The 25,327-nt window shown below is 44.5% G+C and overlaps 1 protein-coding gene across 1 annotated transcript in view; it reads left to right on the top strand.

Annotated features, from left to right (window-relative positions):
• Positions 1-23,992, top strand: part of LOC137532095 (perilipin-3-like) — a 150,906-nt gene extending 126,914 nt beyond the window's left edge. The window contains exon 7 of the mRNA XM_068252238.1: positions 20,800-23,992. Within this exon, the coding sequence (XP_068108339.1) occupies positions 20,800-21,096 (297 nt within the window). The 3' untranslated portion in view covers positions 21,097-23,992. The remainder of the gene's footprint in view (positions 1-20,799) is intronic.
• Positions 23,993-25,327: the final 1,335 nt, after the last annotated feature.

Genomic DNA, 25,327 nt, shown 5'->3' with positions numbered 1-25,327 from the left:
GTGCTTGCTTACTGATCAGGCAGAGCCGAGATTTGAACCCTGGTCTCCGCGTACGTTAAAAAGGGGCGCTGGGAAAAAACGGCGCGGGGTTTTAAACGATAAGCATGGATAACATTTAAAAATGTACTGTACTGTATTTCGTTTAAAATTAATGTTTTATAAAGTTATAAATCATTAAATAATGTGCATTAAATCGGCAATTGTAAAAACGTTAATCTTCCGTTTAAATAGTGAAACGTATAATAACGTTTAAAAAAAAAATTACTAAGTAACCCTCCCTGTACCTACACCTAACCCCTAGACCCCCCTGTTGATGCCTAAACCTAAGACCCCCCCTGTTGGCGCCTAAGTAACCCTCCCTGTACCTACCCCTAACCCCTAGACCCCCCCTGTTGGTGCCTAAACCTAAGACCCCCCTGTTAGTGCCTAAACCTAAGACCCCCCTGTTGGGGCCTAAACCTAAGACCCCCCTGTTGGTGCCTAAACCTAAGACCCCCCTGTTGGTGCCTAAACCTAAGACCCCCTGTTGGTGCCTAAACCTAAGACCCCCCTGTTGGTGCCTAAACCTAAGACCCCCCCTGTTGGTGCCTAAACCTAAGACCCCCCTGATGGTGCCTAAACCTAAGACCCCCCTGATGGTGCCTAAACCTAAGACCCCCCTGTTGGTGCCTAAACCTAAGACCACCCTGTTGGTGCCTAAACCTAAGACCCTCCTTAGTGCTCACTGTATTGTGTGTAGAATAATGTTTTAAAAACAGTAAGGGATAAAATATATTACAATTTACATTACGTACTGATCGCTTTGTTTCGCGAATAATAATGTTTTACAAACAGTAAGGGATAACATTTAAAATAATGTTTTATTGAAATAAGAAACGTAAATTATCACAAGCAGTTATAAAACATGAAAAATCTTCGGGCGCCGTTGGAAAACGTTATTATTCTCGGGCGCCCTTTTTTCCTGTTCGGCGCCCATTAAACGATAATTATTATAGGAGTGAATGGCGGCGCCCGATTTGTCCACTAGCCTCCTGCGCCCTTTTTTACTGTTAGGGTACGTACAGACATACGATAACGATCGTTCGTTCTGAACGACGAACGATGTTAAAGGAGGTATAGGCTGATGATCGTTTGAAGAAAGGCTACTTAGAACATCGTTCGTGTACGAACGATCTTGGAACGAGCGTTGCGTGCGCAACATGATGTATAAACTGATTTCAAACACAAGTGTCAAAAAGAACTGTTTGAGCATGTGCAAAGCTTTGAGAACGAACGATCAACGACCGATCGTTGTACAGACATTACTTTTTGAACGATGGTCGTTGGAAAAGATCTGGCAGAATGGATCGTTCTTTACCAACGACATATCTCGTTGGTCGGTCGTTTTAATGATCGTTCGTGCACTTTTTACGAACGATCGTCGGGCAATGCCGTCGGTAACGATCGTTTTAAACGACTATAGTCGCATGTCTGTACGCACCCTTACCCTGGTCTCCTGTGTCAGAGGCAGAGTCCTTAAAGAGGAACTCCAGTGAAAATAATGTAATTAAAAACGTGCTTCATTTTAACAATAATTATGTATAAATGATTTAGTCAGTGTTTGCCCATTGTAAAATATTTTAAATCCCTGATTATATTCTGACATTTATCACATGGTGACATTTTTACTGTTGGCAGGTGATGTAGCTGCTGCTTGCTGTTTTGGCAGTTGGAAACAGCTGTAAACGGCTATTTCCCACAATGCAACAGGGTTCACAGACAGGAAACTGCCAAGAGTATGTACTCTTCTTTGTGGGAGGGGTTTCACCACAATATCAGTCATACAGTGCCCCCTGATGGTCTGTTTGTGAAAAGGAATAGATTTCTCATGTAAAAGGGAGGTATCAGCTACTGATTGGGATAAAGTTAAATTCTTGGTCGGAGTTTCTCTTTAACCATTACACTATCCAGCCACTAATCAAATTAAAAAACTGTCATGTAGTACATATCGCACAAACAGCAGCAACGTTTCGGAGCGATGGACTAGCTCCTTTATCAAGCCATGACAGTCTCTTTATGCTTTACGGAAATTAACATTTCAATGCAGCATTTCAGTGCAGCGCGGGCGATGTCTGCTCATGTGTGTATCTCAATAATGACCATTCTCACTGTTATTGCTTTTACACCTGGGGGGGGGGGGGGGTTGCTTCTCTGTCGCTTCCAAGAAAAACCATGGGAGGTTGCTCCCTTTAAGCTGATATCACAACTTATTTATGTGAATGTGAGTCACTTGCCTTCTCCTTGCAGGAGGGGGGTTAATTATTACCGGACCCCAGTGATGGTGGCGCCTGGTGGGGAGGGGCGGGGCTATTCATTGCTGGAGAGCTGCATCGAGTAGACAAGAGAGACAGATAAGACTACCAGGTGAAATAGTAATATCAGAGAGTTCTGTAAAGGAGAAATGATACAGTTTAAAGAGCCCTCCTCATCCAAAATTGGTATGGTAGTCTGGTGATAGCCCGTGGCAGAGACATAACTACAAATCACATCGTCCCCCCTTCATTCCCCGCTGCAAAATTTGTATGGGTACCCTAGCGGCCGGTCACACCCCCTCCCCCCAGGATGATCTGCACGTTATACTCAATACCGCTATTTCAATGGGCCCCCCAACAAACGTTGGTTTTTTTTTGCACTAATAGGTGGAAGGGGGTGGTTAAAGATAGGTGTGTGTGTGTGTGTAGTTAAAGTGAACCTCCGGACTAAAAATCTACTCAGCAGCACTGAAAAGGCTTGGTGTTTCTTTAACAGTTTCACAGCATCAGAACCTTGTTTTTCTTACCAAAGCATCATTTTTAGCTGCATTTTTAGCTAAGCTCCACCCATCAAAGAAAAAAAGCATGGGCTTTTTTCCCTGATGCTGTGCAGAGCATGATGGGATTTCCTATGTTGTTATTCATGTTGCCTAGCAACTGGGAGAGGTGCTCAGGACACAGGACAGTTGGAACTGTGGCTCATGCTCCCTGTCACCTCCTTTCAACCAAAAGATGGCTGCTATCATGAAATCAAACATTTGCCTGTTCTTTTAAAACAGTGTGGGTAAGAGATTATATTACCTATCTATTTTAATTAACATAACTAATGTAACTTAAAGACAGTATGTTTAGGCTGGAGTTCCTCTTAAGGTTACGCATGGGGGCAGGCCTGGATTTACATCACAGGAGCCTATAGGCACATATCTCCTGGCACCCTAGACTTCGCCCTCCATAAACCTATAAAATGGACTGCACTGCAAGTGTGCTGGCTGTCCCAGCTGTCACTTCTCCCTTACTTCCCTTGCCTGTCATAGGTAGCTGCAGGTGCCCCTTAGTATTAGGTAGCCTGAGGAACCCTCAGTATTAAAGGGAACCTTAACTCTGCCCCAAAAAAATCAGTTTCACTTACCTGGGGCATCTACCAGCCCCCATGCACCTGAAACACGTATAAAGATACAAGTTGCCGCCCGCGATAGCGTCATGCACCAGCGGGAACGCGTGCAAAGGTTTGCATTGGGGGCTGCCGACTCCGAGTCGGAAAAAACGAAACTGGCTGACAGCGGGGTACCGGAGGAGATGTGACTGACCTCGAGGGCACAGGATGGCTGCAGGGGGCTGGTAGATGCCCCAGATAAGTAAAACTGATTTTTTTGGGGCAGAGTTAAGGTTCCCTTTAAGTTGCTAGAAATGCCCCCAACTGAATGGAGAGCTCAGCAGTGGAATGCCGAGAGCTGGGTGAGTAACCTTCCATTTACGCTCTGCTCGGGACCCTACACGGGTAAGGCAGGAGGGAGGCACTAGGGGAGGTGAGTGAGAGCCGCCTTTCCATTATCAGGCGCCTGTAGGCACGTGCCTAGAATGCCTTATGGTAAATCCGGCCCTACCTGGGGGGGTGGTTGAGGTAAGACATCAGGAAGGGTGTGTGTGCCGGGGGGGGGGGGGGGGGTGGAGGGGAGGGTTAAGCATTGAGGGAGGGTTCTGTGTGAGAGTAGGGTTATGTTTAGCTACAGTAAAATATTGGTGTTTAATACCGCTATTTTATGATACTTCTTCACACTTTAAAGAGAACCCGAGGCGGGGTTCTGACAATGTAATTCACGTACAGAGGCTGGGTCTGCCTATACTGCCCAGCCTCTGTTGCTATCCAGATCCCCCCTAAGTTCCCCCTGCGCTCTGCTATTCCCCATAAATCACAGCCGTGCTGTGCGGGCTGTGTTTACATCTGTACTGTCACTCTGTGTGCTCCCCCCGCCTCCTGCATAGCTCCAGTCCCGCCCATGTCCCTTCCCTCCAATCAGCGGGGAGGGAAGGGACGTGGGCAGGGACCGGAGCTATGCAGGAGGCGGGGGGGGGGGGGGGAGCGGCAGACTGACAGTACAGAGATAAACACAGCCCGCTGTGACACGCTGTGTGTCAGCAGCGCGGCTGTAATTTATGGGGGATAGCAGAGCGCAGGGGGGGGGGGCTTAGGGGGATTGAAATAGCAACAGAGGCTGGACAGTATAGGCAGACCCAGCCTCTGTATGCAGATTGCATTGTCAGAACCCACCTCGGGTTCTCTTTAATAGTAGAATATCGGTAAATTCTCTGAGTTTCCGGATAATGGGGACTTTGCTGTACTACTAAATGCTTGCTTTTGGCTGCAACACATTTCAGGCAACCAAGTTCACCTGTCTAGCATGAAGCATGCTCATTAAAGGTTTTCTACTTTTTTCTATGAAATTCTATTAAGGTTCGGTTTTCAAATATCTTTACAATTCTCGTGTGTTGTGTTTAACCACTTGACGACCTGGGGATTTATGGTTGATCTGTGCTGCGTGGGCTCTCCAGCCCGCAGCACAGATCAGGATAGAGCCAGGGCGATCAGACTTACCCCCTTTTTTTCCCCACTAGGGGGATGTCCTGCTGGGGGGGTCTGATCGCCGCCGGCTTGCTGCGCTTTGCGGGGGCTCTTCAAAGCCCCACTCCGCAGCGTTCTCTGCGCTCCGTCCCTCTAGCTCCCCCGTGAGCTGCGCAGGACGGATATCCGTCCTGCGCATTGAAGGATAGGCTTCAGCCTATCATAGGCCGGCGATCCCCGGCCAATCAGAGGCCGGGGATCGCCGATCTGCTCTATGGCGCTGCTGCACAGCAGCGACATATGATGTAAACAGCGGGGATTTCTTCCCCGTGTGTTTACATTTTGCCGACGAGCCGCGATCGGCGGCTCTCCGGCTGTTCACGGAGACATCCTCCGTGAACAGACATGGAAAGTTTTCATGGAAACCCGCAGATGACCATTTTAGGCCAATCGGCGTTAGCTGGTCGTCAAGAGGTTAAAGGGAACCTGAAGTGATAAGTACTGTATATGGGGGGCTGACATATTAACATTTGCCTGGCTACCCTGTTAATCCTCTGCTTCTAATAATTGTAGCCATAGACCCTGGACAAGCATGCAGCAGATCAGGTGTTTCTGATAAGAGCAGCAGATATGTTGCAGGTGTGTAATTCAGACACTACTGATGACAGCATGATAAGAAGGATGGCCAGGTATTTTTAAGGAAATAAATATGACAGCCTCCACATACCACTCACTACAGGTTCCCTTTAAGTCTTTGCTCCGATTTCTTCCATATAATGCTCAACAAAAGAAAATCCATAATTACAAAATGCAGCACGGCATGAGTTTCTTGTGTGTCTGCCATGTGCCAGCCTGTTCCTGCCTCGCTAAAGACCCTCATGGCCGAGGCCCTGTTTCTGACCCACATACGGTGCAGTTTGTGCAAGCGGGGGCCATCGACTCCGTTTATCATCTCCTGGGGCTCCGTCCTGGACATCGCCTGGCTTCCATAATCTGAGATGCATATTATATATAGGTCCTCATGTTCCCTCCGAACGTTCATTATCTTGTTTCCTTTTTTACAGAGCGAATGCAGCAGGATGATGACTTTCTAAAAATATTCCCCTGCGCCGTACTCCTCGTGGTAGCATTTAAAGATCATCGTGCTTTTGCGAAAAAAAAAAACAATAATTGCAGTGGAAAATATCAAGGACAGGAGCCGTTTCTGGCCAGAATTAACTGAACTAAATAAAAAAAAAAACGGTACAAAGAAATATTAGACTACGGGGAACCAGTACTTCAATAAGAACTTTATATAACATATATAGGCAAAGTTCACTTTTAAATCCCTCCAAATAATTAGGCAGGCCTGCCTGAGATTTTTGACACCTGGTGCTGATTATTTACAGACACATCCCCACCAATTTTTGGAAATAAAATTGATGGGGAGGATTGAGAGGGTGGCACACTAGTGGTACCCACCATGTGACATTCCCGTGGTCTTGTGATACCCCCCGTCCCCCCATGTGACATCCATTGTGGTCTGCTGGTACCCCCCTGTACCCCATCCACATATGGCTTGTCTGGTGGTCTAGTTGTACCTCACAGGTGGTGATCATTCCTCCCACCCTCTCCATTGGTCCCCCTCCTGTGTCCCCCTGCAGAGTAGGATGCTGTGTTAAAGGGCAACTGAAGTGAGAGGGATATGGAGGCTGCCATATTCCTTCCCTGGCTATCCTGCTGAACCTCTGCCTCTAATACTTTTAGCTATAGACCCTGAACAAGCATGCAGCAGATCAGGTGTTTCTGACATTGTCAGGGCTCGTTTCCACTATCACGAATCTGCATGCGTCCAACGCATGCAGATTCGCACATGTAATGCAAGTGAATGGACCTGTTTCCACTGTAGCGTTTGCGTGGTGCGTTTTTATGAGCGGTGAATAAACGCACAAAAGAGCCAACGAATTCGCCTGCTAGTGGAATGCATGCGAATCGCCGCTAATGTATTTAATAGGGAAATCGCATGCGTTTTTTTACGCGTTATTTTACGCGATTACGCATGCGATTCCGCATAGGAACCAATGTAAATTAACACAGGCAGTGACATGGTTAAAAACGCACATAGCCTAACCTATGCGAAATCGCATGCGTAATCGCGTAAAATAACGCGTAAAAAAACGCACCTGCATGCAATTTCTTCTGCGGTGGAATCCAGGCGATTCCGCACCGCTACAGTGGAAACGAGCCCTCAAGTCTGACAAGATTAGCTGCCTGCTGATCTATTTGACTGCAGTGGTGGCTGAATGACACCAGAAACAAGCATGCAGCTAATCTTTTCAGAACTGACAATAATGTCAGAAACACCTGATCTGCTGCATGCTTTTTCTGGGGCTATGGCTAAAAGTATTAGAGGCAGAGGATCAGCAGGGCTGCCAGGCAACTGGTATTGCTTAAAAGGACATAAGAATGGCAGCCTCCATATAACTCCCATTTCAGTTGTCCTTTAAGACTTCATGCTCCTAGTTGGCAAGACACAGGAGGGGGGTCCATGGAGAGGGAGGGAGGAATGATGTTGGCCTGCATCCCCCTACTCCTCCAATGCTAATCGTCACTGTCGGCTGTAATCTTGATCACTTCTGCCCAGTGATCACCCCTTCTATGGTGACACCCGGCCTGCTCCCCCCTCCGCACCCCACTTAGTACGCCACTAGGCACCGCCCCTCCACAATTTCCAAACCTAGTTAGGCAGTGTGCCTCATAAATCTCTAATGTCAGTGGACATGGGCACCTGTAAATGTAACATTGTAAAATACCCAAACACGTTTCCTGACAACGTGCGACCTCAGTCATCTGTTTACCGTTATGAGGATGTTGTGGGCGGGATCATGTGGCGCGGTGTGCTGGTAGAATGTCATGGCGTTTTGGGAATTTTCCTGTCCTTTAAGCCGCTGCACAGACTGCTGGGAAATGAATTAGCTGCGACTCTGGACTTTTCCATCACTTGAGCTGTGTTTATGAAGGCGTTAATTGCATTTAATGAAACAGGAAGGATTACAACGCTTCCATTTCCCTCTTTGCTAATTAGGGGATCTGGAGTAATTGTCTGCCAATAATTCCACTGTGTAGCTGTAATTGGAACAGACACGTAATGTTACATTGAAATACAGTTTGTGTTATACAGTAGTGGCAATTTAAACATTGACAATGAAATATGTAATATTATGGATTTTATACAGAATGTATACGGTGTATGAACCTTAAAGAGAATCTGTAACAAGAATCTGTATCTGTAACTGTCTCCTGTATCCTACGGTGGTCTCGCTGTGCCCCTACGAACAGCGGGCATGTAAATATTTACCTTCCTGGCTCCAGCGCAGTCGCAGTAGCGGCGCTCGGCGCGGAAATAGCCGATCCCAGTCGGGTCCGATGTACTGCGCAGTTGCAAGTCTCCTGCGCCTGCGCAGTGGAGTGGACCCGACTGAGATCAGCTATTTCCACCTATTTCTGAGCTAAGAGCCACAACAGCGCCCCCGCTGGAACAGGGAAAGGTAAGTATTGCACAGATTGACAAATTGTCGGCTGTGCATTCAGTGGGCTGCAGCGAGACCGCCGTGGGACACAGGAGGACGGGGGAAGCCTCGATAGGCTCCGGAGGCTTCCACTTCCCGAGGTGAGTACAACCCAGGGGAACTTTTTTTATTACAGAGTCTCTTTAAAGTAATTGAGAATCGTAAAAAAAATAAAAATAAACTAGATACTTACCTAAGGAGAGGGAAGGCTCTGGATCCTATACAGCCTTCCCTCTCCTCTTGCGTTCCCTCTGTTGCAGTGCTGGCTTCCCCATTTGAATCCCCTGCCGCGGGGGACTTCAGACGTCTTTGGGAGCCGAGTCCTCCCGAAGACAGAAGGTTCCAGACTGCGCACATGCGAGTGCACGAGAGAGGGAGCTCGTGCGTGCGCAGTATACAGCAGCCCGTATTCCCAAAGATTTCTAAAACCTCCTTTCCTCAGTGGAGACAGCAGCATTTGACTAAATTGGTCAAATGCTGCTACGGGGGAGTCAGCGCTGTAACGGGGACCGAGAGAGGAGCGGGACGGCTCTATAGGACTTTAGAGCCATGGTGAGTATCTGGTTTAATTTTTTTTCAATTTTTTTTTTAGCATCAGTTCCTATTACTTATTAACCCTTTCAGTTATGCTACAGAAAAATAAAAACAGAGTTTTTGGAACTTACAATTGTATGGCCAATGTATTGGGGCTGACAGGTACTTCTTCAGAGTAGTTTTCCACTTTAAAGTGGACCTGAACTCTTGCACAGAACAGAAGGAAAACACAGAGAAATGCACCCTGTATGTATTTAGAAAGCTTAGCCTGTCTAATTCCCCCTCATCTGTGACTAAGCACAAGTTGTAATTTGATCTCTCCGCTGTTAACCCTATGTCTGCTTCCCTGAAAGCAGGAAGTAGACACGCTGCAAATTTATTGCAGGATTTGTATCTCCTGCAACAAAAAATGTTTTTCTTTAAAGGTTATTATGGCGCCCGAGTTTTGATATAGGCTACAAGCGGGCGCCCCTTTGTAGCCCATATTTTTTCGGCTACAAGGTTTTTGGCTACAGTAGGGCGCCCCTCTGTAGCCCATAATTTCTGCCAGCTACAAGGTTTTCGGCTACAGTAGGGTGTCCCTTTGTAGCCAATATTTTTTTTCAATATATATGCAAACTGCGCCTGCCTCAAAGTATCTCTAACGTTGAGTATTCGCTACCACAAGTCCACCATGTTATACTGAAAATTGTTGTGACAGCGCTCCTCTTCTCAGTGACTAATACCTGCAAAAAACAAGCTCCACATAGTGCATTATCAATAATACAACTTCACTGCATGCACATCCACCCAGTGAGAATTGGTGTATTGTGTTTCACTCCATGTGACATTCAGAATCCTCTCCCTTCAATATGGCCGCTCACCAGATGGATGCCACCTCAAAGCCAGGTGGGTCTAGCGCTTTGCCAACGGCAACAAATTTCACAGCTCCAAACTTCGCCTTTTATAAAATCTCCAATTTAATCCAAAAAGATCATGTAAAAACAAATAAAAAGATACATAGCGTGATACTATTTACACATAGAGTTTCCTGGCCTGCGCCCTCCAGTACACTCACTCAGATCAGTAGTTTCAGCGCATATCGGGCTTCTCAGCCCAGCAATACCGCTCTCTCACCGCGGTGTCGGCGTCCCGTACTCCCGCTGTTTCAGTAGTATTACTGCTCGGTTTCGTACATGCGTCCCGCTGCTCTGTGACGTCAGACGCACCTGGCTCCGCCCTACGCGTTTCGTCCAATCGGACTCATCAGGGGCTGACGTCACAGGCACGCCGACGTCTGTTATAGCAGCGGGCTCCTCCCCGGTCGCATTGGCTGGAGCACGCAAGCCAAATTGAAAAAAAATTGAAACTACTGATCTGAGTGAGTGTACTGGAGGGCGCAGGCCAGGAAACTCTATGTGTAAATAGTATCACGCTATGTATCTTTTTATTTGTTTTTACATGATCTTTTTGGATTAAATTGGAGATTTTATAAAAGGCGAAGTTTGGAGCTGTGAAATTTGTTGCCGTTGGCAAAGCGCTAGACCCACCTGGCTTTGAGGTGGCATCCATCTGGTGAGCGGCCATATTGAAGGGAGAGGATTCTGAATGTCACATGGAGTGAAACACAATACACCAATTCTCACTGGGTGGATGTGCATGCAGTGAAGTTGTATTATTGATAATGCACTATGTGGAGCTTGTTTTTTGCAGGTATTAGTCACTGAGAAGAGGAGCGCTGTCACAACAATATTTTTTTTCAGCTATAAGGTTTTCGGCTACAGATGGGCACTCCTTTGTAGCCCATATTTTTTTCGGCTACAAGGTTTTCGGCTACAGAAGGGCACTCCTTTGTAGCCCATATATTTTTTTCCAGCTGCAAGGTTTTCGGCATACTGTAGGGCACCCCTTTGTAGCCCATATTTTTTATTCGACTACAAGGTTTTTGATTCTGGGGGGTCTTAGGGTTAGGCACCACCTGGGGGGTCTTAAGGTTAGGCCCCACCTGGGGGGTCTTAGAGTTAGGCACCACCTGGGGGGTCTTAGGGTTAGGCACCACCTGGGGGGTCTTAGGGTTAGGCACCACCTGGGTAGTCTTAGGGTTAGGCACCACCTGGGGGGTCTTAGGGTTAGGCACCACCTGGGGGGTCTTAGGGTTAGGCACCACCTGGGTAGTCTTAGGGTTAGGCACCACCTGGGTGGGTCTTAAGGTTAGGCACCACCTGGGGTGTCTTAGGGTTAGGCACCACCTATGGAGTCTTAGGGTTAGGCACCACCAGGGGTGCCTTAAGGTTAGGCACCACCTGGGGGGTCTTGGGGTTGGGCACCACCTGGGGGGGTCTTAGGGTTAGGCACCACCAGAGGAGTCTTAGGGTTAGGCACCAACAGGGGGGATAGGGGAGGGTTCTGTGTGGGAGTAGGGAGAAGTTAGGTCATAGTAATCACCAGGGGCTGTCTTAGGGTTAGGCACCACCAGGGAGGGGTTTCAGGGTTAGGTACCACCAGGGGGGTTAGGGTTAGGCACCATCAGGGGAGGGTTCTGTGTGAGAGTAGGGAGAAGTTAGGTCATATAGTAATCACTTTTCTCAGCTATATCTAGATCCCTTTTATAGCCCAACAAATTTTGCCTATAACAGCATCCTTTTTATAAACTAAAACTATATGGCATATATGGGCTACAACAGGTGCCCTTTGTAGCCCGAATTGTACATATATGGGCTACACCAGGCGCCCTTTGTAGCCGAATCTGGCATATATGGGCTACACCATGCGCCCTTTTGTAGCCGAATTTGGTATATATGGGCTACACCAGGCTCCCTTTGTAGCCGAATTTGACATATATGGGCTACACCGGGCGCCCTTTGTAGCCGAATTTGGAATATATGGGCTACACCAGGCGCCCTTTGTAGCCGAAGTTGGACTATGGGCTACACCAGGCACCTTTTTTGTAGCCGAATTTGGCATATATGGGCTCCACCAGGTGCCCTTTTTTCCAGGCGCCCTTTTCAAGTAGACCCTTTGGAGTTTGTATGGGCCAACAAAAGATAAGAACCTCTTCCACTTTTTTAATGCGGTCTAGTTCCCCATTGGCAAGTGATTTAGGGGTTGATTCACAAAGGTTACTTATTTTTCACCTTAACTGTAAGGAGTGCTAATGCATGAGATAAAAAAAATGGAGAGATAATTCATGAGATAAATAGTTAAGGAGAGCTAAACCATGAGTTATGTCAAATAAGGAGAACTATACCATGAGTTATGTCAAATAAGGAGAACTAAACCTTGAGTTATGTCAAATATGGAGAGCTAAACCATGAGTTATGTCAAATAAGGAGCTAAACCATGAGTAGTGTCAAATAAGGAAAGCTAAACCATGAGCTATGTCAACTAAGGAGAGCTAAATCATGAGTTATGTCAAATAAGGAGAGCTAAACCCTGAGTTATGTCAAATAAGGAGAACTAAACCATGAGTTATGTCAAATAAGGAGAGCTAAACCATGAGCTATGTCAACTAAGGAGAGCTAACCCACGAGTTATGTCAAATAAGGAGAGCTAAACCATGAGTTATGTCAAATAAGGAAAGCTAAATCATGAGTTATGTCAAATAAGGAGCTAAACCATGAGTAGTGTCAAATAAGGAAAGCTAAACCATGAGCTATGTCAACTAAGGAGAGCTAAATCATGAGTTATGTCAAATAAGGAAAGCTAAACCTTGAGTTATGTCAAATAAGGAGAGCTAAACCATGAGTTATGTCAAATAAGGAGAGCTAAACCATGAGCTATGTCAACTAAGGAGAGCTAACCCACGAGTTATGTCAAATAAGGAGAGCTAAACCATGAGTTATGTCAAATAAGGAAAGCTAAATCATGAGTTATGTCAAATAAGGAGAGCTAAATCATGAGTTATGTAAAATAAGGAGAGCTAAACCACAAGTTATGTCAAATAAGGAGAGCTAAACCCTGAGTTATGTCAAATAAGGAGAGCTAAACCATGAGTTATGTAAAATAAGGAGAACTAAACCATGAGTTATGTCAAATAAGGAGAGCTAAACCATGAGTTATGTCAAATAAGGAGAGCTAAACCATGAGTTATGTCAAATAAGGAGAGCTAAATCATGAGTTATGTCAAATAAGGAGAGCTAAACCATGAGTTATGTCAAATAAGGAGAGCTAAACCACGAGTTATGTCAAATAAGGAGAGCTAAACCCTGAGTTATGTCAAATAAGGAGAGCTAAACCATGAGTTATGTCAAATAAGGAGAGCTAAACCATGAGTTATGTCAACTAAGGAGAGCTAACCCACGAGTTATGTCAAATAAGGAGAGCTAAACCATGAGTTATGTCAAATAAGGAGAGCTAAACCATGAGTTATGTCAAATAAGGAGAGCTAAATCATGAGTTATGTCAAATAAGGAAAGCTAAGCCATGAGTTATGTCAAATAAGGAGAGCTAAACCCTGAGTTATGTCAAATAAGGAGAGCTAAATCATGAGTTATGTCAAATAAGGAGAGCTAAACCATGAGTTATGTCAAATAAGGAGAGCTAAACCATGAGTTATGTCAAATAAGGAGAGATAAATCATGAGTTATGTCAAATAAGGAGAGCTAAACCATGAGTTATGTCAAATAAGGAGAGCTAAACCATGAGTTATGTCAAATAAGGAGAGCTAAATCATGAGTTATGTCAAATAAGGAGAGCTAAACCCTGAGTTATGTCAAATAAGGAGAGCTAAGCCATGAGTTATGTCAAATAAGGAGAGCTAAACCATGAGTTATGTCAAATAAGGAGAGCTAAACCATGAGTTATGTCAAATAAGGAGAGCTAAACCACGAGTTATATCAAATAAGGAGAGCTAAACCCTGAGTTATGTCAAATAAGGAGAGCTAAATCATGAGTTATGTCAAATAAGGAGAGCTAAACCATGAGTTATGTCAAATAAGGAGAGCTAAATCATGAGTTATGTCAAGTAAGGAGAGCTAAAGCACGAGATATGTCAAATAAGGAGAGCTAAGCCATGAGTTATGTCAAAGAAGGAGAGCTAAGCCACGAGTTATGTCAAATAAGGAGAGCTAAACCATGAGTTATGTCAAATAAGGAGAGCTAAACCATGAGTTATGTCAAATAAGGAGAGCTAAATCATGAGTTATGTCAAATAAGGAAAGCTAAGCCATGAGTTATGTCAAATAAGGAGAGCTAAACCCTGAGTTATGTCAAATAAGGAGAGCTAAATCATGAGTTATGTCAAGTAAGGAGAGCTAAAGCACGAGATATGTCAAATAAGGAGAGCTAAACCCTGAGTTATGTCAAAGAAGGAGAGCTAAGCCATGAGTTATGTCAAATAAGGAGAGCTAAACCCTGAGTTATGTCAAATAAGGAGAGCTAAACCATGAGTTATGTCAAATAAGGAGAACTAAAGCCTGAGTTATGTCAAATAAGGAGAGCTAAACCATGAGTTATGTCAACTAAGGAGAGCTAAACCATGAGTTATGTCAAATAAGGAAAACTAAAGCCTGAGTTATGTCAAATAAGGAGAGCTAAACCTTGAGTTATGTTAAATAAGGAGAGCTAAGCCATGAGTTATGTCAAATAAGGAGAGCTAAACCCTGAGTTATGTCAAATAAGGAGAGCTAAACCATGAGTTATGTCAAATAAGGAGAGCTAAACCCTGAGTTATGTCAAATAAGGAGAGCTAAACCATGAGTTATGTCAAATAAGGAGAACTAAAGCCTGAGTTATGTCAAATAAGGAGAGCTAAACCATGAGTTATGTCAACTAAGGAGAGCTAAACCATGAGTTATATCAAATAAGGAGAACTAAAGCCTGAGTTATGTCAAATAAGGAGAGCTAAACCTTGAGTTATGTCAAATAAGGAGAGCTAAGCCATGAGTTAAGTTAGATAAGAGGTAAATCATGGCTTAAAAAGGAACTCCAGTAAAAATAATGTAATAAAAAAGTGGTTCATTTTTACAATAATTATGTATAAATGATTTAGTCAGCGTTTGCCCATTGTAAAATATTTTAAATCCCTGAATTATATTCTGACATTTATCACATGGAGACATTTTTACTGCTGGCAGGTGATGTAGCTGCTGCTTGCTGTTTTGGCAGTTGGAAACAGCTGTAAACAGCCATTTCCCACAATGCAACAAGGTTCACAGACAGGAAACTGCCAAGAGTACGTACTCAGAATTTCTTTGTGGGAGGGGTTTCACCACAATATCAGTCATACAGCGCCCCCTGATGGTCTGTTTGTGAAAAGGAATAGATTTCTGATGTAAAAGGGGGCATCAGCTACTGATTGGGATAAAGTTCAATTCTTGGTCGGAGTTTCTCTTTAAGTCATTTAAGGAGAGATAAATTGTGAGTTAATAAATAAGGTGAGACAATTTAACAGAAAAGCTTTGTGATTCAAGCCCATAGTCTCTCCCTGCTGTCATTGGTATCAAAAATAAGGAAGCGTCAGGGGAAACCACTACTTTGTGGATATAAACATTAGCAAACACGTTGTTTTGTCCTTGGAGGGTGTGAGGGTTAGAACATATGTCAGGTTTTTATTACTGTCAGTGTTTCTATTGGAGAAGTTTCAGGTCCACTTTATAGGACCACTCCAGCAAAAAAAAAGTAAGCAGTTAAGACAGAAACGTCAGGTTTTGGACTTGCCCATCTCCTCGTGGAGGATTCTCAGGGAATTCTTTGCTTTCAAAAGCATTTCCCGAATGGCAATTGCTAAGTCTATCTGCTGTTAGGGAGACTGGATAGTATCTTACTATTTTGGCAGATAGGCTTAGCAATTGCTGTTGTTCCTGAAATGCTTTTGAAAACAAAGAAAATCCTGAGAATCCCCCATAAGGAGATGGACTAGTTCAAAATCTGTCGGTTGTGTCAGATTTTAACTGCTTGCTTTTTTGCTGGAGTGGTCCTTAACCACTTTAGCCTTTTGGACGTTGCTGCTACGTCCAAAAGGCTGCTTCTGCGGCCGTCGGCCGATCGTGTGCACGTGCCTGCGCGCTTCCGTGCCACCACTACCCATCCCCATTCATTGATCTAAGTCCCCGTTAGTAAGGCCATCTTGTGGCCAAATAGTAAAACATCTACATACATTTTTTTTTATTAAACACACAAACAATTATATTTAAAATTAACTGTTTACCTCCCACACTCCCAAAAAACACCCAAATACAATTTCTTAATAAAAAAAAAAAAAATTACAATTAAAAAAAACAAAAAAACATAAATAGTTACCTAAGGGTCTGAACGTTTTTAATGTGCATGTCAAGAGGGTATATTACTATTATTTTTTTAAATTATTAGCTTGTAAATAGTGATGGACGCAAAACTGAAAAAATGCACCTTTATTTCCAAATAAAATATTGGTGCCATACGTTGTGATAGGGACATAAGTTAAATGGTGTAATAACCGGGATAATCATGGTAGCATGTATTATTTTAAAGCTATACTGGCCAAAAACTGGGAAACAATGATTTTTTCCCATTTTTTTCTTAATATTTCCGTTACAATGCATCTAGCAAAAAATAATTCTTAGCAAAATGTATCACCCAAAGAAAGCCTAAATGGTGGCAGAAAAAACAAGATATAGATCAATTATTTGTGATAAGCAATGATAAAGTTATTGGTGAATGAATGGGAGGTGACAATTGCTCGGTGAAGAACGACTGAAGGCTGAAGTGGTTAAGCCATAAATCGGAGAAAGTTGCTTCTTCATTCCTGTCACGACAATTCTAATCTCCTTCTCAAAACCTGAAAAGTTTTCATGTTAGAGTTCCTTTGGGGTGATTGGGTTTTTTTTTTCATAAATATAAGTTAGCACTTAGGTGTCTATCTAGTTTGCCTGCACTTTGTGGTAAATAACAGCTCTCTTCTGTGAGCAAATGGTAGATTCAACTAATAAACACTTCTCCGCGAGGTCGCCGCCAACTTTGGCTGAAGACGTTGAGGGCCTGAGAAGTGGCAATTTAACAGAAGCAAGTGTCATGTCACCCATTGTGGGGATGTTGTGTAACCATCTCCCAGCATGCCGCGGGGCCCACTTCACCCAGTTCCCCAGATTGGCTGTGCTCAGGTCTCTCGAGGTTCCGGCCATTATTACCTTGGCAATAGCTGCTTCGAAACACCTTGCTCCTCCGCATTAGCGAACATTACATTCTCTATGTTCTGGCCTACTTTCATAATTTAGGAACCCAAAGAAATCAAACTCTGACGTCTGAATATATCTTCTCAAAGTTCACGAATCGAGCCGCCCGGCAAGATGACTCTGCAGGTACCGAAATAACAAACTTATGAAATATCGGTGGAATTTACAACCACGGTTACAATCTGTTTTTTTGGATAGCTTTGTTTTTGTCTTCTGAGTCTGCCGTACACTGGTCGATTGCCACCAGATCGACCAGCAGATAGATCCCTCTGTGATCGACTCTGATCAAAGAGGGATCTATTGGCTGCCTACACGGCAAACAGATTTTGAATAGATTTCACAATTAAACCGATTCACAATCTGTGGAGCTGCTGTCTCTTCTCCGCTCTGGGCTGCAGCTTCACTTTACTTCCTGTCGGCGAAGTTTAAACAGTAGGGGGCGCTCTACTGTTTAAACTTCCTGTCGGGAAAGGAAGTAAGTGAAGCAAGCCGCAGCCCAGCATGAGAAGGGACAGCGGGGACACGCGCCGGCGGATCAGGTAATGTATTGCCGCTAGCGTCGGTCGTCGGACATTCGAACGCCGCTATCGACGCACTCCCGACCCGCCGGCGATCGAGCGAAATCTTCCGCGTGGACAGATCAACGGGAACGATCGATTTCGCATGGAAATCGATCGTTCGGTCAGTGTTTGCGCAACGATTTCACAGCAGATTCGATCACAGTGATCGAATCTGCTGTATATCGGTGGGAAATTGTGTAAGTGTATGGGCCCCTTAACTAGAAATCTTATCTAATCTTTTACTGTTTTTAACTTTCTATGTGAATGAGATAGATCAGCCCAGCTAAAGGAAGGTTATTGTCTGCTAGGTACACACCATACAATTTTCTTGCAGATATACCTGCCAGATCGATAATTTTCAACATGTCCAATCTGAATTTTTGTTAATATTTCTATTTTCCAATCGTTTTCCGATCGATTTCTATAGGAGTGAACAGAAATAGATCAAAAAAACTATCGAAAAATCGATCGAAATTCAGATCGGACATTTTGAAAATAATCGATCTGGCATATAAATCTGCCAGAAAATTGTATGGTGTATACCTAGCATAAGCTTACAATATTGTACATGGGGGGTTATAACCTCTCTGTAGATTAAGGGCTAGTGCGCTTGCTCGCCGCTTGCCCCACGATCGCGTTTTGTCCACGATCACGCGAAGCGCCGGGTGCTTCGCGCGAGTTTCTTCTTATCATGCCTAAACTGAGTTTAGGCGTGATAAAGGGGTTTTCACTCGCGTGCAAACACTTTGCACCGCTTTGTGAATCGAGCCCCTAAAGGGTGTCCAGTCCTGTCCTGTCAGTCTTTGACAGCTGGCATCAGAATTGTGTGAGTTTTCTACGGCTTTTGGTTCACACATTAATCTGTACAGTTCCGGTCCTGTCCTGCCAGTTTTGTACGAGTTTTCTATGTCTTGGTTCACATATAAAAGGTGTACATTTCCGATCCAGTCCTGTCCTGTCCTGCCAGTGTTGTATGAGTTTTCTATACGTGTGTTCACACATAAAAGGTGTGCAATTCCAATCCTGTCAGGTAACATTGATAGAAAACTGATGTAAAACTAATAGGACAGGACAGGACTGGACTGGACCAGAAATGTACAGATTTACCTGTGAACCAAGCCTAATGGTGGCCACACATGGTACCATTTTTTGTTCAATTTTACCTCAATTCGATTAAAATGATCTCTTGTGATGATGTCTTAAATTTCTATGCACACACAAGTTCCTGTGTGTCCTCCTGCCTTCCCCACTGAGCCGCCTCTTCCTATGCTGGATCCACCTCTTGTGTGTCCTCCTGCCTTCCCCACTGAGCCGCCTCCTCCTCTGCTGGATCCACCTCGTCCTCCTGCCTTCCCCACTGAGCCGCCTCCTCCTCTGCTGGATCCACCTCTTGTGTGTCCTCCTGCCTTCCCCACTGAGCCGCCTCCTACTCTGCTGGATCCACCCCTTGTGTGTCCACCTGCCTTCCACACAGAGCCACCTCCTCCTCTGCTGGATCCACCTCTTGTGTGTCCATGTCCCCCTCTGTACCGTGTCTTCCTTTATCCTCGCAGGCGGGACCATGGCTCCATTATTGGGCCAATCACTGCACTCGCCACGGTCCTGCCCATGAGACCATTGGACCCACTAGAAACACAAGTTGCCATACTATTTCCTCTTACTGTTGCTAGGGCTTACTTTCAAGGTAGGGCTTATATTTCGAGCATTCTTGAAAGTCCTGCTGGGTTTACTACCAGGGGATGTCTAAGATGTCTTAATTTCAGGGAAAGAGGGGTAGCTCCTGTGCCCCATTTGTTTTGTTCCCTCTTTGAACAGGTAAAAGGAGAACCAATGTTAATCAATTGGCTAACTAGTGCACACTTGAATGTGTTTTCCCCATGCAGATAAAAACAGACAGTGATGCACTGCATGCATTTTCTCTACATTAACTTCTGTGATAAAACGTGCATGTTTTCTCACATGGGCCTCAATTCTGGTTGCTATGTGAGGTAAATATTTTTTGTAGGTAAAATACCTCATGAGATATTTTCCTCTTTTTTTAGCAATTCTGAAATATTTTTCTCAATTTCTAAATATGAGGTAAAACATGAGGTAAATGCATAAAGTGAGGTCAAACATGAGGTATTTCAGCAGTAAGCATGCAGTAAATAAATAATAGTAGTCTTTAATTGTCAACCATAACTTAGGATAGTCTTTGGAAGATTTTTTTTGAGGAGGGGGGGGAGGGGGGAAGGTGTATTTGATTATGTAGCAACCTATGAAAAGTGTATTTATAGGCATCCCTTACAAAGTGAAAATAAATCCAGTAAATATTTGGAGAGTTATTTCTACTATTCTTTTCTATTACTCAGTCTGAATAGGAACTCCACTAAGACAGCAATAGGAACTCCACTCAAAATGCAAAATGCATACAAATTGACTTTACCTTCAGGTAAAGACAGTTCCTAAACTGATTGGTAAATTATGTGCTAACATGCCCCCTAATTTCCATGAGAATAGCTATTTTTGGTAAATTACCTCATGAATTAATATACAGCATGAGGTAAAACATGACTAAAACCTACCAGAATTGCTAAATATCATTACCTCATGAGGTAAATTACCTCATGAAAGGTAATTTGTTTGATAACCCTACCAGAATTGAGGCCAATGTGTGCAGAAAACGCAGACAGACGAGTGTGCTCCCAGCCTCAGCTTATTACACTCACTCTGTCCATCTCTGATGGAGCAGAACTGGCTCTGCAGACTCCTCCGGCATCACTACAGTACACAGCACTTGGGAGGGGTAGCAAGCCTGGGGGTAGAACAGTGCTGTACACAAGACCCTGCTGAACGCTGAATAGGCACTGTCTACACATCTTTGTCTGCAAAACTTTGTATGATTCCTTATCAGACGCAGTCATTGTGCAGAGAGCAGAAAGATTTTTTTCCTCTCTGTAGCCTTAGTTTTCAGTCTATCAGGAAATAGAAAATACATTCTCCCCCCACAGGGCCCCCTGTTGCTTCTGGGTCCCCCTGCGAATACATCTTTTGCAGGGCCTATTTTTACGCCCCTGGGTTTCTGGTATTATCTCTGATTAGGTCATTGGCTCTGAATCCTTGTAATTTTATTTTAAATTTCTCAATAGACTGTTCACACTTGCCACGTTCCCTTACTATTGTCATCCCTGTTCTTAGGTGAGAAGATTTTTTCAAGCATTGTTGTCGTGGTCTGTGCCCCCCCAAAAAGTCTCTAAAAAAGAAGCAAGGTACAAAGCTACCCCCAAGAAGAAGAAAATGGCTACCACACAGCGTTCGCGACCACCACAAGGCAGAGTGGACCCCGGCCTTCCAGATGGTGGGAGTGTCATCGTCCGCGTAACCTCTGACGGGCGGCGTCTTTCTTTAGATACCGATCTGGGAAGACTTGAGACTCAAATGAGAAAACAGAGCTCGCCCTCTTCAGCCAAAACCGACTCGGAGGTCCTCGGATGACCTCGGTGTTTAATAACTGAATCATCCTTATGGTGCCCATACACGGTACAATTAAAAAGTTGAATTTTTCTGTTTATCCAATCAAAACAATCGATTAAAAAATGAATTTTTTTGTGAAAATTGAATTTTTTTGTTTTTTGATTGAGAAAAAAAACAATATCTATATATATAATAGAGTAAGTGCCTCAACCTTCAAGCAAGAAGAAGAAGTAGCGCCCTGCCCCCAGGGCGTGCCTCAACCTTCAAGCAAGAAGAAGAAGTACTTTGTATGAGAAAATGTATGCGTGCTCAAACACCAAGTTTAACCCTAGCAAGTCTGGCTTTCCACATCTGGCCTAATTGGGTATTCATGAGGCAATGCTCATGCAAATATGCATTTGCTTTCGCATGCCAAACGATGCAGGGTGAAAAAACCAATACTGCAAAGCAGTCGCCCTGCGGGAATTAGTTCATGCTACATTATCACTATCCAGGAGCGCCACGGGGAGGATTCCCATTGCCCCCATACAACCGGGGGACTGCGGGGTCCCAGGCTCTCTCACTGCCTGGGAACCACAGCGGCACCCCGGAGGGGGAGGCTTGGTGGCACAGCCGACTCCCCCCCCCAAGCGTGGCCAGCGCCGGGGAGAGCCGTCCGCACCCACCTCCCAATATTAAAAACAGGCACTTAACTTAACGTCCATTGCGTTCTGCTACATGCGCATTAATTTCAGGCTAATCGCAATCGCTTCTGTGGAATTTGCACCATCCATTTACATTGGCAGAGTGTTTAGGGAAATCGCTAGCGATTTCTCACGCTCCATAAACGCTCAAAAAATCGCTCTAGTGGGTTCCAGCCCTCAAGGTTGAGGCACGTACTCTATTAGATAGATAGATGCGGCGTATTCTACGACGCGGGTCGGCTAGTGATTATCTATTTGGATATGTTGGAAAATTCTGGGTGATTGTTTGTGAAATTGTATAGTGTATGGTAGGTTGGATAGGAAAATACTATTCGATAAATCAATTTTTTTTCTTCATATTTAATCTTTTCTTTTCACAGATTTCGGAAAAATTGAACATTTGTGTATGGTACCTTGAAAATAATTTTAAAAACCTTTTGACCAAACAGAATACAGGTAGTCCCCGGTTAACGAACGAGATAGGGACTGTAGGTGCGTTCTTAACCTGAATCTGTTCTTAAGTTGGAACATTGTGCCATTTCTGTCCCCTGTACCTCCTCTGTGCCCCCCTGTGCCACCTCTGCCCTTTGTACCTGTTTATACAAGTTTAAAAGCCATTTTTTCTTTGATTCTTTTTTATAAAATAGATTTTCTCAAAAACAAGTCCAATTTGAAAAAAGTTTTTTTGACTTGTTCTCATGGAAACAGAGAATCCATGCCGTTCGTAACGGCGGGTCGTTCGTAAGTCGGGACTACCTGTACTGTATTTCTTGGACTCACTTTTTTTCCCCCAAAAGTATGGGGGGGGAGTCTTAAAGTCCAAATGCAGGGAGTTCCTGACTTGTGAATGCCTGCCAATACGAACCTCCAACCCGCCGCAATGTCGGGGACTTCCTGTACTGTCGAAAATTGCGCAAAAGGTGGATCAGCGCAATACCAGGCCGCCTCCGAATGGCCTCCAATCAGAGATGCGCTGAGCCCCCCAGGAACTACAAACGCACCTTAAACGCAAACAGAAGCTCTGCATATACACCAAAAGCATGGCTGTTAAGTGGGAGCAGCTGACCAAAAACGAATTAAATTAGTACATAGCAAGGAAATGAACAGCGCTACTTAAAAACAGACTAGTGCCTACCTGCAAAAGAGTGCAAGCCCCACTTGTGGGATATAATACACACCGAGCATACACATGACCTGTCTACCACTAGAGGAGGATGTTGGTTTCCTGTAACAGCTTGCATGCAACCTATTAAGTACTCGTCCCTCCCACTGCGAAGAAGTCAATCCTCCATGGGAGGGGCCTAACACTAACTAAATCCTAACCTATGTATATGCATAGCCTGGGTGCGCTACCAAGTAAAATTGAAAAATCGAAAATTGCGCAAAAGGTGGATCAGCGCAACACCAGGCCGCCTCCGAATGGCCTCCAATCAGAGATGCGCTGAGCCCCCCCAGGAACTACAAACACACCTTGAACCCAAACAGAAGCTCTGCACTCCCTGTACTGTGCCCATGCAGAGGAGGACACAGGGGGACAAACGGAGGACACAGGGGGGCACAAAGGGGCATAGAGGAGGACACAAGGTACAAGGAGGACAGAAGGGGGACAGAGGGGGGCACTGAGACACAAGAGGTACAAAGGAGGCATAATCCACAAGATGCCCCTTCACCATGGATGCACCAGGTTTAGCTTATATTTCCCCCCTGGTTTTTGTCCTTTAAATCTACTTTATGGTCAAGAGTGTCTTATAGTCCGAAAAATACGGTAATTCATCAAATTTCTATCATTAAGGAGGCCATACACAATTCAATTTTTTTTTAATAAGATTTTGATCTATGAGATTATTTTATTAAACCTACCACACACCATTCATGTTTCAAAGCAATCAACCTGATATTTCCAATACATCCAATCAGATTTTTATTGAAAAAAACTGACTAATCGATCATTCTTTATCGATTGAAGAAAAGATTATTTTCAATTTATTTCCTATTCAATCGTTTTGGTCCAATAAATGGGAAAATCAAACTATGTGATTGCACCGTGTATGGGCACATTTATACTCTGAAATTCCATGTTTCCTCTCGTTCCTTGCTTCATGTTGTTTGGATATCTTCAGATGGTTTTCGACATCTGATATAACACTGCTATGATTTTGTGAGATGCTTCCATTCTAGTTGATAACCTTTCTGTGTATCTTGTTATAAACAGATATTAAATATAATATTATAAATGTTTCATTTAAGTGGTTACTTCTAAGGTCAATATCTCCAACAGGTCGAATTACAACAGCATGAACAATAACGATGACATTAGGGCCCATCCACACTGGGAATCGCAAACCGCTAGCAAAATCACTAGCATTTTGCGACGGGGATTTTTTCACGTTTTAGCATATTTTTCCTGGACTATTTCGCGATTGCAATTCGTGGTTATTAACATTTCAATCGCGATTGCTCTAAAACTGCAAAAAAGCGATGCATGCACCGTGTTTTCGTTTACTGCAAATTGCGAATCGCAGGTGATCACTGCAGTGAGATCACTGCCATATACGTTTAATTACACTAGCGCTTTTCAAAGCGATGGCGATCAGTGGTAAACGCCCGCAAATCTCCCCAGTGTGAACGGGCCCTAAGCATATTGCAAGCATATGTATGTTGCTAACAATGAACAGTACATAATTTTGAAGTCATTTTTATTAGTAAAGTTTTAAAACATATATACTGTATATATACTGTGTGTGTGTGTATATGTTACGGCCAGAACCCGAAGTTTGGCCACTTCTAGTTCTGGCCGGCCACTTCTAGTTCTGGCCGGCCAATGTGTGAAGTGGCCGCTGCGCTGCGGCCAATGTGAGAAATGGAATGATTCCTGTAACATTAATGTATCTTCTGGCCGCAGCGCAGCGGCCAAATGTATCACAACTTAGTTAATTTAATGCAATTAAGCCAGCAGCAATGTCACAGATGAAGCCGCCGGCTTTTGCTCCGCCTCTCTCCCCCACTCCCCCCCGCCTCTCTCTCCTTCTCTTATGGGCAGCCGGCCGGAGTCGTTTGTCACGGCAGGAGAGCAGAGCGGGGAGGCTGCAGACATTGCTTCTGCCAGCACCCGCTCTGCAAGAACGGCAGGATTCCAATCCCTGCCGCGACGAACGACTCCGGGGGGACACGTGTCCCGTCCCCCCCCCGCCCCGGCTGGCCATAAGAGAAGGAGAGAGAGGCGGGGGGGAGGGGGGGCGATGGAGGAGAGAGAGGCAGAGAAAAAGCCGGCGGCTTGATCTATTACATTGCCGCCGGCTTAATTGCATTAAATTAACTAAGTTGCGATACATTTGGCCGCTGCGCTGCGGGCAGAAGATACATTCATGTTACAGGAATCATTCCGTTTCTCACATTGGCCGCAGCGCAGCGGCCACTTCACACATTGGCCGGCCAGAACTAGAAGTGGCCAAACTTCGGGTTCTAGCCGTAACACGCACGCACGCACGCACGCACACACACACACACACACACACACACACACACACACACACACACACACGATTTAAGTGACTTTGGACGAGGGATGA

Source organism: Hyperolius riggenbachi, chromosome 9 (assembly GCF_040937935.1).
Source record: "Hyperolius riggenbachi isolate aHypRig1 chromosome 9, aHypRig1.pri, whole genome shotgun sequence".
Taxonomy (NCBI): Eukaryota; Metazoa; Chordata; class Amphibia; order Anura; family Hyperoliidae; genus Hyperolius; species Hyperolius riggenbachi.
This window is presented reverse-complemented; position numbering and strand designations above follow the sequence as displayed.